Source organism: Chamaea fasciata, unplaced genomic scaffold (assembly GCF_029207755.1).
Source record: "Chamaea fasciata isolate MVZ Bird 193981 ecotype frontalis unplaced genomic scaffold, bChaFas1.0.hap1 SCAF_5, whole genome shotgun sequence".
NCBI classification, from domain to species: domain Eukaryota; kingdom Metazoa; phylum Chordata; class Aves; order Passeriformes; family Sylviidae; genus Chamaea; species Chamaea fasciata.
The window spans coordinates 14,943,993-14,958,756 of record NW_027094090.1 but is presented as its reverse complement, the minus strand read 5'-3'; the positions used below and the strand labels follow the sequence as shown (position 1 = coordinate 14,958,756).

General features: G+C 36.2%; 1 protein-coding gene across 3 annotated transcripts in view; it reads right to left on the bottom strand.

Moving 5' to 3' along the window:
* Positions 1-14,764, bottom strand: part of CPNE8 (copine 8) — a 74,206-nt gene that overhangs the window by 49,598 nt on the left and 9,844 nt on the right. For all 3 annotated transcript variants that reach the window (XR_010720750.1, XM_066182924.1, XM_066182923.1), the window contains exons 2-4: positions 11,092-11,132; positions 4,406-4,452; positions 637-740 (exon numbers count right to left, since the gene is read on the bottom strand). Coding sequence is in view for 2 of the 3 variants with exons in the window: in XM_066182924.1 (XP_066039021.1) it covers positions 637-740; positions 4,406-4,452; positions 11,092-11,132 (192 nt within the window). In the remaining variant the exon portion in view is untranslated. The remainder of the gene's footprint in view (positions 1-636; positions 741-4,405; positions 4,453-11,091; positions 11,133-14,764) is intronic.

Genomic DNA, 14,764 nt, shown 5'->3' with positions numbered 1-14,764 from the left:
CAAAACAAAACAAAAACCAAGACAACCTTGATTATTAGAAAGACAGAAATAATTAGAAAGGACTGAAATGTAAGAAACGACATGCAATGCTGACATGACCTGGTGACTGGATACTCAATTCTATTTTCCAAAGAACAAAGTGAAAGCCAAAACAATTCCACTAGTGGAATGAAATGAGCACATCTGGAATAATGTCAAAAGCCATCTACTTCTAGAACAATTGCTGCTGTTTTAAAATCTTAAAATTTAGTAAAATTAGATGCATTGGAAAGAAAATTTTGGCTCTGTACTACTTGTATAGTACTTTATTTCTGGACAGTGTATCTGTACCTGTTTTGCTGGCTATGCTGCAAGAATATTTGAACATTTTGACATCTTTTCCTTTCTATTTTCTGAAAGCAATAATTGTAAGCATAATTGTACTTTTGACTAGTTAACACCTGCCAACTTCTTAAAACTCAGTCACTATTATGTTACATATTTATTTCTGAGGAAGCAATGCTAAATTAATCATGTTTATTACATTAATTTATCCTATGTCAATAGATATCATTTCATTTCAAGTGAATTATATGCAGGACAAAACTTCACATGCTTACAGAGGCTGCAATATTAGAGTCAGAGTTGTTAACTTACAAATCAAATCGCAGATTCTCTCTTTCTTCAAAGAAGTAGTCCATTATAAATTTTCTCACAAAATCTGGATTTAAAGTATTATCAATTACTTCTGTTCTTCCAAACTGTAAAAGAAAAGTCTAAGTTTAAGCTACATGCTATAAGGAAGTATAATTAGACTGCCAATACCAGGAATATGTGAGATATACGACAGCCTGTAAAAACGTCTCTCAAACAGATGCCATGAGAGAAAATGACTGCATTCACATAAATAGATCAGTTACCTGTGGATGAAGACAGTGGCAGCAGACCTCATATTTCAATAGAGTGGTATATACCTTGTATCGTATGACCTAAACTTCATCGTCAACTCCCAAAGCCAATAAAAACCCACAAAAATTTGAATCAGTAAAAAAAATCCATTTCCTGAAAAAAATGTGCACCAAACCACCACCCCCCCTCCCTGAAATATTAGGGAACACAGTCCTTCCATTGCAAATGTATCATTTTTGCAGTATCTCCTATTTCACCCCAGTTCAGCTCTCTCTTCACCGCTCCTCTCTCTGAGCTTTTGGCAAAATGCCTTTTCCTTCTTGATGTTTATAGGAGGTGCCTCAGCCCCCGTCAAGCTGAAAATATTACAGTTTTTAAAAAATTCAGCCCTTAATTGGGGAAGGCCCAGAGCAACCTGGCCTGACTTTGGAGATGCATGGATCAGGAGGATGAACCAGAGACAGCAGATGAATAGGAGGCTAGATAACAAACAGGTTCCTTTCCCTTAAATTATTCCATAATTGTCATATTTCATATATCATGGGTTTAAATTTTATAGCTCCATTAGAAATAGAATTATGTATGAATCCAAAGGAAGAGTTACTTCAAGAGAAAAGTTATAAAATGGCAGCTAAGCATCAGTTTTAATTAAAAAAAAAATCATAAATTTTTAGTATTTTTCATCTCTTCAATTCTGCATTTCTTTCAATAAACAATATTTCATTTTACACTACAGCCATGCTACCCTTGGGAAATCTGTCAGATTTTATTTACAATGCATTACAGAAGGGTATCAGTAACCAAAGATAAATATACAATGTACTGATGATCAAATCACACTGAGACCAGAAAAGGCTTAACTGAATATCCTTTACATTGTCACCTTTACCTCTCACCAATTATACAAAGATTGTTACAAAACTCAAGAGACTGAATTCAGTGGCACAAATAACTTTTCTTTAAATTATTTTAAATTACAGTTCTGGGGTTTAGTTGAGGCTTCAGCTTTTTAATCTGTTTACTTTTTTACATCGGTTACACAGATGATTCCTTCACATATGGAATCATTTTGGACTCAATGATCTTCAAGGCATTTTCCAACTTAAATGGTTCTATGATTAAACTACTGTAACTCATTACTTAACTGATGAATTACTAATAGAACTTACCTTACTTGTGACATTAAAATGTAGTTCTCTAAAAAACACCAGTCTACACTTTTCAGCTAAATTAAGCACCTTTTGAAATCTGTTTTCCCAATTACCTATAGCCCTTTTAAGCAGAACAGATTACTTCTATAATCCAGTTACTTATGAGTAATAACATAGCTAGTCATTAATCAGTTCTCCACATAGCCTACTTTCCTCACTAACAATTGAGTAAAGCTAAAATTTCAACGTGGCCAAGAAGCAAAAACCTTCAGAATCACTGTTTGGGAGAGTAACAGAATCAATGTAACTATTTAAAGATACTAATCTTCTACCTACCACCTTAATTTTTTACTGCTAGTATAAATATAATATGCCAGAACATATAAAACACAGTCCTGATTAAGCCCCTCCACAATCCCAACCTGTAAATTTTGACTGTTGTAACAGATACTAGGAATGGATTCTACTCACTGAACTCTACATCTGACATAGCCAAAAGTTTAGGCTTTTGGTCATCTCTTGGAGACATTTATATAGAATGATTCATCTGATCTAATGCAGACATCTAAATTAGGTCTGGTGAACTGCCCTCCGGATGTTATTTTTTTCAGAAAAACAGAAAACTAAGTTGCAAATATCTATACCTGAACCTCCTGATAGACAAGGCAGAAATAATTAAAACAAAAACCTTAGATTTTCTAGCAACTGCCATGTCGAAAGTCTGCGTTAATGTCTATAGTTCCTAAACTTCCTCTTTAATTATTTGTACTTCTAGTAAGATTATATTATAATCCTACTGTCAGGGCAATTATAATATTAAAAATGGTAAGTAATTGTTTTAACAGCTACGCAGGAGAAGTATGAAAATTAAACAAACTTACATATGAACCTTAGACACTAATAAAAGCCAAAATTTTGACAAAATCATCTTAACCCTGGACCAGAAGAGGACCCAAACACTTGAGTGATGATCTAAGCTTGATAACCAAACCACCAAGGTACCAAGCCACCTATGCACCTGTATTACTTAAGAATGCACTGTTTCCATAGTTTGCTATCCAAACATTTAGAGCCCTGTGTATGTCCACTACATCTCCTAATTTAACTATGACTAGGGAATTCCCATTATGACTCCCACAAATTTCTTTTTATTTCTTCACACAAATCATCAGAGGAATGTGATCCAGCAGGTATACTGGGAGGATGTCTAGTACCCTCTTAAGAACAACACAGAGCAGCAATTTAGCTAAAAACTACAAATTAAATAGGTTCACTGATTCATGTATTCCAGAGTTATATGAGCTTTTCCCCAAGCATGAGACAAATCCAATTCTCTCTTCCTGACAAGACTGAATTCACCATGTTTCAGCAAAGCAGAAAATACAGTTCTCTGGCCAACTGGCAAAGACACCAAATATAAGAGAAGAGGTCTGTTTTCTGTGTCCCTGGTCACCTCCCACTGGAAACTTTACACAGTACAATCACATAAAATATCAGTTCTGAAAACAACATCAGACCTCCTTTCTTTTACAGGGAAAAATAGTAAGATAGTACATTCCACTCTTGGCTCCATTCTTAAAGCCCATGGCCACACAGTGATACACCTGCAGCAAAGTTCCACCACTCCTCTCTGAAGGCAGGTAAATAGTGTTTTTTATCAGTAGAAAGTTGACCATCCTTCCCCCAATACTACCAGTTCTTTTAAAGAGTAACATTAGAGGAGAAAAATTAGATGACTAAGTACTGGGAGAGAGTTTCAGGCCATAAATGTTGATCTGCTGCAGGTATCCAATTCTGAGGTACTTGATTTAGTTTCTTAAGACTTATCCCTCCACAGTGTTTACACTCACAGATAAGAAGATAAAGTCCAACCAATGCATAATATCGTGCTTCCCTTGTTGCCTACAATAGTGTACACTCTATTCAGCAGCATCTAACTTCTCTGAAACACTTCATGGCAAAGGTAGATCTTCACCAAAACTACAGGCTAGTTTTGCTGACACTGACCATCACCACATCTCAGTCCTGTCTGAATGCCTTCCTCTCTTGAGAGCCACACACCTTATCCAAACAGACAGCTAAGTCTGGTTTAATTTATCTGAGGGAGACTGCAAAATGGGAACTCCTGTATTTTCTCTATTTTGTTTTCTTTTTTTGATGGAAATGTGTGATACAGATATGGAAATTGAGATCAATGTGACTATATTTTAAGTGTTTGCTAGTACATAGGACCCCCATAAGCCTAGCATGGCATTGAAGAGGCTATGACATGCCCTCTTCTGCTAGAACAAATGACCAGCCTTAAATATACCCAAAATATAAAATAAATTGGTAAATATACCCATGTATATGAATATGCTTCTTACCTCTCTCCATTCTTTGTTTCCAATTGCTTGAGTGTACAAAACACAGACTGTGAAAAGAAAAAAAAAAGTTTCATTATTTTCAAACTTTAACCTATCCTTAAATTAAGTGAACTAATTTTGCAGTCTCTTGTGCTGTGGAAATTAGTAACTAGGACAACCAAATAGTTATGTTTTCCCTCAACTGTCAGTAAGCCTAACCAGACTGGAGACCATGTGGTATACTTGTTGGAGAAATCAGCTAATAAATGGAGTGCTTCTAAAATGGGAGGCAGCACTTAACGCCTGACCTCCAGCAAAGCACTTGACAATCTTTAAAGGCAAAATTGGATAAAAGCAGGTCTTCTTTAAATGTGGGTGGTCAGACTATTCTAGATAATCTAATGCACAATTACCCTAAAATATGTTTCCTTCAAGAGAGAAGAAAATTCAAGTGAAAAAAAAAAATGAGGACCCTACTGAAAAGAAACAAGGGGAAACAGAACCAGAAAAAAAGGGGGGGGGGGGGGAAAAAAGGCTTCTTAGGTTTTCTTCCTTAATTTTACTTCAAACTATTTATATATATTTAAGTACCTGACATGCACATACTTTATTTTTCCAACTGAAGCCTGATAAAAAAATGAATCAATTAAATTTGTTGACCTAACCTGATTTTGAAAGACCGAGCAGAAAAATCCCACAGGTGTCACTCAGATCTCCATTTCCAGTACAGCGCTCACTACACATTAAGCTGCAGCTTTCATCACAAGGACTGGTGATAGGGGTGCAGTGACTATAATCAGGTCTTTTAAACACTGTTTTAAGTACAGATCATTTGCACTGAAGGAGCACTATAAACCCTATTTTCTACAGTCTTGAACTAGTTGCAGCTAAATATAATAAAGCAGTTTTTACCTGAAACTCCTCTTCAAACCCTTTCTAAACAACAGAAATGCAGATGTTTCAACATTTTTTTCCTCAACAAATTCCTTTCCTGTACCAATCATTATTTTTCAAAAGAAGGTAAAAAGAATATTATTTTAGGTTGCAGCCTTGAACAACAAAGGTAGAGGTTTGATTTTGTTCTCAGTGAAGTCAGAATCATCAGCAGACAAAAGCAGAAATAAAATCAACCTTCTAACTACATTTTCTTCTTACTTGAAATGCATTTGCTCCACACAAAAAAAAAAAAAAATCCCCTTAGGCAGTAGCAAATAAGAAGAGAAAGAGAAAAAAGCAATTTCAATATTTTAGCTCACATAGAAGCTAAAAGTTAAAACTTTTGTTTTTTAAGTAAGTTATCTTGTATATGAAAAAAGCTTTAAAAATCAAAATATTTTTAGGAGATGTCTGTCTTTCTCCATTTATTCTAAATAAACCCTTGGCAATCATGTGCCTACCTTTGGTTACTGTTTATAGTAGAGTAAATCCAAACCAAAAAGCCTATTTTCACAACACACTCTGGAGTTGGCTGCTGGAGTGTATTACATGAAGAATGAAGTGAAATGGGAAAACGTGAGAAAACAGAAAGAAATAGAAACTATGAAAGCAGCTAAAGAAAGTTCTGTAGGTTACCAAACTTCTGACTACCCATCCAGAATTGTAGAATCATAGAATATCCTGAGCTGGAAGGGACCCAGCTGGAAGGGATCCATCAAGATTATCAAAGTCCAACTCCTGGCCTGGCACAGGACACCCCAAGAGTCACACCCTGTGCCTGAGAGAATTGCCCAAACACTTCTAGAACTCTGTCAGGCTGGTGCTGTGACCACTGCCCTGCTCCAGTGCCTGACCACCCTCTGGGGAAAAACCTTTTTTCTAATACCCAACCTAAAACTCCCCTGACACAACTTCACGCCATCCCCTCAGGTCCTGTCACTGGTCCCCACGGAGAACAGATCAGTGGAAGCTGCAGACTACAATAAGGTCTTCCCCTCTAGGCTGCAGATGTGTCTGACATTCTAAATATAAAAAAAATATAGACTAATAAGTAATCACCTCATACAACATTTTATTGTAAGTAAAAGGTGCAAGTCTGACAGGGATACATACACGTGTACATCTCAAACTGATGTTTCAAAAAGTCAGCCCTAATGAAAGCTATAGAAAAGACATATATTCCAGTCTTTACAATAAATTTAGATTTGTAAATTTAGAACAATTTTTAAAATTCTTCTATCTTTCCTCTAAATGCACCCCATAAATTTTAGGAGACCACCCATGGATACTGGTCTCCATCAATGTTAAGATTCACTATCTCGAATGGCTCTTGGAGTGACTTTTGTAAAGATCCTGATACACTAATTGCAATAATCACCCAAAAACTTTGTCAAATTCATATCCAACTGGAGAAGTGCAGATAAATAGGGTAAGATTGACCTAAAGCACTTGAAATGCTCTAATCAGAGATTAAAGGCCCCATGAAGCAACCCATTTTTTTTAGCAGAAAACAGTTAACAGCATTGTCATGAGGGAGAAGAAGAAATAAAGGGGGATAAATAATATTTCAAAAGCCATCGTATCATGCAACCACATCCTAAGACAGAGCTGAAAAAATAGTTTTTCTCTCATAATCTCAAAAACCGAGGGAGCAATGAGAAAGTTCACAGGAGCGCATTGATAAAGAGTAGCTGAAGAGAAACCCTTTGGAAGGCTTTGCCATATGAGTTGATCCAAGAGAAGATACAGCTACATCTATAGTCAGGAATATTAATATTTAGTAATTTTTAGCTCTGGACACTGATACCACGATGTCATATTCAAGGTAAATCTAATTAAATCTTGCAGTGAAGAAGAAGGTGGAAATGTCAACACTTATTACTCTGTTGTAGATACAGTTCCCAAAATATTATTGAATATTATAGCCTGCACTTTCCTATTTTCCCAGATAGACTGGGCCTCCCTTACCTGCCCTTGTCCCTCCCCTTTCAACGTATATATGCTGTCTTTTAGTCTGGCAACTACTGTTATATCAACATTGCCCATCTCAGTTTTCCCAAGCACAACAACACATCTATTCCATTTCAAGAAAGACTTACCCACAGTGAAATTGACCTTTTACCCATGCTACCTGAATCTTTTCATGGTACCAGTTCTAGCAGGACTCTCCTATACTCTTCACTAACCAGTTTTGATACATTCCAGGCAGAGGTGCCCTAAGGTCCCTTTGCAACTGCAAAGTGATTCTTCTTATTGGTACTGTTCCCCACGGGGAGATTCCCCAGGGAAGGTTTTACGTCTTCAGTTGTTCATCCTGAACTCTTTTGATGATCAATACTCAGGAGCTACAGGGTTCCACAGGAGGACATTTCATCCAACTGTGCTGCTGCCAGCACAGCTCTGCAGGGCTCAGCTTGAGCTGTCAGAGCAGAGGAAGAAAACAATTCTGCCCGTCATTAAACAGAAGAAACATGCCAAAATCTTTAATCTGTATCTCCTCGCAGGTCTTATCCCTGCCTCACTAAGGAAGGACTGCTTTAGCTCAACTTTCTACAAGAAAAAAAACCAAAAAACCCAACAAACCCCATAGATTTAAAAAAAAAAAAAAAACCCTAGAAAAAATGGTCTCCAAACTGGGAGAACAGGATGCTCCAAACACTACAGTAAATCGGTATCTATGACTTGCTTTGACTCCACTGAGCAGAAAGCACTGTCAGTAAGAGGCATCAGCATTGTTTAAAATACTTCATGAACAATGGCTTTCCAAGCTTGTCCCATCTATATCTACTATCTCTACTCTACAGTTATTTCTGTCACTTGCCTCTGGGGAGGCAAAGTGACAGATTCCTCTAGGCATGAATATTCTAGATTGCAGGAAAGTGGTCAGAATTGGAATACTGAGTAGCAATTACAGTATTAAAAAAAAAAAAAAAAAAAAAGGTCCAAGCATATCTCCTGAAAGAACCAGGAAAATCACAAATTCCTTTTTAATTCCAGGAGAAGGCTATTAATATTGACATGGAAGTCAGCTACATTCATGTGTGTCCCTCCGAGAAAAAGACCAAGAAGATAAAACTGGATTTTCACTACCAGTATGATCCTTAGATAAATGCATTGGAGTATGAAAAGAATATTAGAACTTGCCTAGTCAAAAGTAATGAGACTTCAGCATCCGGAATGCCTTTACATGGTTCTATCTTGTATGAGATCTAATGGTTGCAAATTCAGTGGCTGTAAAAGTGGATCTTGTGACAGTGGCAGGATGCTGATTTTAGCACCTTTTTAGCTACAGAATAAACTTACTATACACAGAGCAGCCTAAGAACGGCCTTTATTGAATAGATGTGGAAGAAAGCTGCCCTGCTGTACTTCCAAATACAGGCGAACAAGAACCTTTTATATTACTTTATATTACTCACCCCTTTTACAGTAGGGCCATACCTCTGTGCCCAACTAAAGGACAGTACAAGCAAACAAACTAAACCGGCTATTAAAAAAACCTGCAGAGTACTAAAACTGGATGTACACTGTTTGGAGAGAACCTGAAATCAAAGCTGCTCTGACTAGCAATTTCTAGAGTGTAAATACAGTATGGGTACTTCCAGACTCAACAGTTTCCCCCTTCTCTCTTCACCAAGGATGTATTACTATACTACATGGTTTTATACTGCTAACCTGTTACAGACAGGTCTGATTGGCAGCTTAACTTGGTATTCACAACTGGAGACCAGACCTCTAAAGCACACCACCAATTTAAGTGCTTTAAATAAGCTATTTATATTAATTGAAAAAGTAGTATGTTGCAAACTGATAAATAAGTTTGTGATACTTTGTAAATATTTCCATATACTCGGAATCCACTAAAAAATACCACCAGTTTACCTCTCAGAAACATTTTAAAATAGATACTAAGATTTCTTTAGGTTTTCCTGCCACTTTGTTTCCATGCTTTTCCCAGAAGTGGTCGCCCACCAGCCAGAGTCACTTTGGTTCGCCCACCTGCGTGTTTTTGGGCTGTGCACAGGCCACAGAGCCTTTGGAAGTACTGCCTTTGCATGGAGCACCTCCTCTCAGGAACGCATCTCCAGCAGTGTATCTGCACACATGTGGTTCTGGCAGTATCTTCAGCAGCTCTGTCTCTAGTTCACAACTGCTGACACCCTTTCACTGAGATTTGTTTGAGTGGGGCACTGTGTGCTCCCCTGGCTGGCACAAGTTCTGGCAGGCAAGTGCTACTCACATGGTTTTCAGAGCTGACTGGAACCAGTTGTGACTGTCACAGGGTGGTTCATGGCCTTCTCCCACACAGCTCACACTGCAATCCCCTGCCACTCAAACCCTGCAATTTATGCCTAATACAGTGCCCTATCTGATAAAAACTTGAAGCACTTGTCCATAATAATATTTGAGTTGAAGAACTATAGACACCGTATCACTTTTGCCAATATGAGATCTCTGAATTCATTATAGGCAACAGGTCACTGAGCATTCTTCAAAACAATTTAACTGTGGATCTTTTTTAACAGAATCACAGAATTGTTAGGTACATTTGAAGGTCATCCAGGCCAACCCCCAACTAATTTTTACTATTTTTTTAAGTCAACTAAAATTTTTTATTAATATGCAAAACACTCAGTTTTCTCTCTGTGTGATCTCCCTACACCAGAGGCATGGTATTGCCTATGTCTCCTGGGATTGTTTTGTTATTTTAAAAAAATCTTTACAGGTTAGAAACATCAAAGGTACTGCTAACTTCTTGTAGCTTTTCCCCAGACAGTAGAAGCTTTTCCCTTCAAAACTGTATTGAGGAATCTCTCAAGAAATTTTTTGATGTAGAATGGAAACATGTAGTCTAACAAAACTACTCAAATGTTTCATACTGCTACATGACTCAGTATTCAAATATCAAGACATTGTTACATGTCCAGAGACTTGATACAAGTGTCTTGGGTTATTTCTAAGCTTAAAGAAAGAAATTGAAGGTATGGATAAAACCAAATGGAGAGTCATAGGGGAGACAGGATGACACCACAACCTAAGGACCAGTCTATTAACAGTACAAAACTCCTTTGAGTAACATTATCAAAAAAGAAAGGAATTTTTTTGTGATCTCAGTTCCTTGATTAAAGTTTTCAGAAAGCATCCAATACAGGAAGACAGTAATGGATTTTAAATAAAAAGTCCCATCATAAATTCAGAGACATGAGGGGTTTGGGGGATCCAGTCATAATACAGCTTATGAAGAAAGTGAGTGTCACTAGTTTACAATTCTGAAAAGATTAATTCAAAAACCATCATACCATTTTTGATCAGGAAAGATAAGTGTTTCCCAGAGATTAATTAACTTCATTTTCCTTTTCAGCATTTGACTCTAAAATTAGTGGACAGTATGTACTAGCAGCAACAAACGCTTCTAGTCTATTTAGCATTTTGCCTAATAGCATCAAAAAAGATTTAAAACAACAGATACTAAAAAAGAAACAATAACCTAACTTTCCAGAACTTATTATTTTTAGGAAACTTTAGGTTAAATACTAAATAAGGGACTATTTAGCTCAGGAAAGCAGTATTAAAAACAGTCTTTAAAGTTCCAGTTCTCATAACGTTAATTTTAAGTGTAACTTATCAAGTACAACTTAATTATTCTAAGTAATTGTCACAAAGACAATGTAAACCTAACTGACACTGAAGAAAACCACCCACCAAATTTTATTCCAGTGTCTGCACATTTAGAAAACATAATAAGAAACAACAAAATACTATATACTCACTCGGATCAGATTTAGAAAATGTATCTCTGTCCAAAAGATTTCTACAAAAAAAAAAAAAAAAAGAAGAGATAAAAGTAATCTTAGGTGCTAAAAAATTTGTGAAAGATGCAAATTAGATACCAATGCACGTACATTTTTAACATTTTTAATCAGGAGTCAGATTAGTCTTCTCTCTTCCTAATACACAAGACTTAGTCAGCACTAACACTGGAGTCAGCTTACATTTCATTTTATTATCCAGTTTGCATTTGAGCAAACTGTGGCTCATATATTCCAATACCATGAATCAAAAAACAATCACCTGTACATTCCACATACATGTAACAGGCATCAGGAAGAGAAATACCTTTAAATCACAAAGGTCTACCAAGATACCAACTTGCCAGTTCAACCCAAAAACCTTAGACTTCACTTAAAAGAATGGCTATAAGATTTCAGAGCCACCAGGAAGTATCTCTAGGAATCTGTCATGGGCAAGTTAGAGAACTAATCCATACATAGAACACATATAGGAATAAATATTAATCTGTAATGGAACGCAGTCCCAATATCATAACCACAGTTCAGCCAGCTGAGAACCATACACAGATGAATGGACTTAAATTAACAATTCTAAAGAATCAGTACTGACCAGAAACCATTCTCAGAATAGTCACCAACATTTCATCATTAAAAAAAAAAAAAAAAAATTTGTCTCAACAGACTAGAAAAATGTTCTGAAAACAGGATGCCATTGAAAAAGGACAAGAAAAAGCTAATAAACTTTGGAAGGTATTAAGCTTAACAGCAAAAGTTCAGCATAGCTACATGGAGCTGAATATACAGCAGTTATGTCAAAAATAGTCCTAGACATCACAGTTGACCATGAATTGAATGCAAGACAGGAGCTTTGTACCTTTGGGGAAAACACATACTGGGATACACAAACAAAAATGCCACTTTAGACTAATTGTCTGGTCTTCATAACACTGATAAACACTCAGATCAAGCAGTAATGTTTTGGACACTCCAATTTCTTGCAATCTAAGACAGACACGAGGCCACTGGAGTTCAGTGAAAACAGAAATAATCGGAAGTATATAGACTGTATCTATGAGGGAAATACTGCTACAAATTGCAGTTGACCTCGATGTAGACAGAGCAAGCAGGAACAGGTTTAACCATAAATTGAATCTTCTGCAACACAGGCACAGAAGTTGAACTTTATTCCATTGTTTTACCATTTTTCAGTATTAAAGGTGGGAGACACAATGTGAAATCTCCATTGTCTTCAAGAACATGCAAGACAGCTACAATTTGTAGTAAGGTCTTTGATCCTACCCCAAAGCAAAAGAAGGATTAAATAACCAGTTTACATCCCTTATAGCTGATTATTTTTAATAACTAGTAGAGCCTCTTCAAGGGTCACCATTAACTACTTTCATTCAGATTTAACTCAAATTGTTTTTGTGCTACTGAACAGTGCTGAAAAGTGTATTAATATTTTGTTAATACAGGTGTTCTAAGTGGTCCAATTAAGACTTCAGCAATGAAAAGATACCATATCCCAAATTTAGGTATTGCCAAGTTCAGAACAAGCAAAGTGAAAAAAAAAATCCTTGAAAAGAACGTTGGACAGATTTGTTTTACTTAATCTAGCCAAAGTAGGCACTAGCTTTAATATTAGTACCTGTGAATACACCTGAATTCTGCACACACTAATTCTTCTGAACTTCTCTAGTCCATCAGAAGTGTAATTTTTATGCATACAATTATACTCAGTGAAACTGTATCCTATCTTAATGAAAAAAAAAAGGCAAATATAAATTGGAAGTATTAAGAAACCCAGGAAAAACAGTGAACCCAAGTCAGCAGTTGACAACAATCACTATAAACTGGTTTAAAAGACAGTACAGCAAGTTCTGCAATATTGGAATTGCCAAAATGAAAATTGCCTCCTATTCCTTCTTAATTATACAGACCTAATTCCTGGTAACTAGAATTGGATTATCCCAAAATGAACTGCAATAAAACTTCAAAATTAGACTTACATGAAAGAAATAGTATATTAGATTTTGGAACAGGCCTCCCATACTCACCATTAGCATTCCAAACAATTTTAATTCCTCTGCATGATGACTATACAGCGACCTTACAATTGGTATGTTAGTGGTTAGTGCTTGTCACTGTAGATTAGAATTAAGGAATTTTAGTCATGCTAATACTGAGATAAGGTGCTTTGAGTTCTTTAGATATTTCCTACTCTTCTTGTGTTCCTTTTTAAGTTTTGTTCCCCTCTATTTTCCCATATACATACTAACATAACGAGTAGCCTGGTACTGTAAAGCTTATCTATCCTGATACTTCCAGCAGCTGCAAAAAGCAGCCACCATGGGAACAGCATAAAAAGAAGGTAAGAATCTGTAGATCTTTTAGAATCTATAGGTTCTAAAAGAATCTTCATGAATCTAAAGATAAAGAATCTTTAATGAGTTAAGAACCTTTCTACAGAAGCAGTATCCCTGAAAGGGTTGCAAGGGTAGAGACACCCAAGTTTAACATTGTAATTCAGGTCAGTTCCTGCAATGAACTGGTGGTTTTGAACTAGTACAACTTGCAACACCCTCAATTCAACCCTTTCCTACAAATAAACACACACTTTCCTACAAAAAAACAATGTCTTCAACAAAGTTTGTAGCATGCCTGATTGTCCAAATCATAAACAGCCAACCAAAATAGTAACATAAAACCTTCCCAAGCTGTTCAAGCAGTGCAGCCAATTTCAAAAGGAACTTTAAAGAAAAAGTGATAACAGGGAAAAAAAAGAAAGAAAAAAAGAGTCTGATTTGGCCACTAAATCACCTAACACCTCAATACACTGCTCAATTTCATTTGTTCATTTTCACTTCAGGGGGATAACAATCAAAGTACTCCTTTAAATATAAATATGCAATACCTATGCATAGGACAATCTACAACTACAAGAAACAGTAATGCCAAATAGAAAGTAGACTGAATGTATTTCTAGAACTTTAGGTACTATTAATTTTCAATGGCACTTTCTGCGCATGCTGAGCAATACAGAGTGTATGTTTTCCCTTCTTCCTAAGAAAAACATTCTCTTTGGTAGTAAACTCTTCTGTCTCAGGAAGGTTCACAAATTCAGAAGCCAGAAATACCTGAAACTTCTTTTTCTTCCTCCTAATCAAAGTATCAAGAGAAAACGACTTACATTTTAACTGAATATGGTGAGTATATTTTTTTCTATGCCTATTAAGCCTTTCAGATAAAGAATACAAAAATAAAAGGATTTTTTTTTATTATTATGAGAGAGGGAAAAAAACCCCAAAACTTTTTTTCTTGAGAAACACGCATATCAAACACCTATAGCAACATCAAGGAACATCTGTGCAGAAAGCATTATTCTACCAACACAGATCTTGAAGGGATTCATTCTGCACCTGCCCATTCTGGGGTGGACCTTCAAAAACAGTTGCAACAGCATAGATGTCTAAGGGGAAAAAAATAAATAGGAACCACGGCAATAACACTGGAAATGCTGGGATATTTTTTCTTCTGTATAATAAGAGCAATTTCCCAAGGGTGAGAAAGAAAGTGATCAGTTAATAAGATAAAATGTATTTAGCTATGCCTCACAGAATCACTTTGTTCACATATTTTCATAAACTCCATA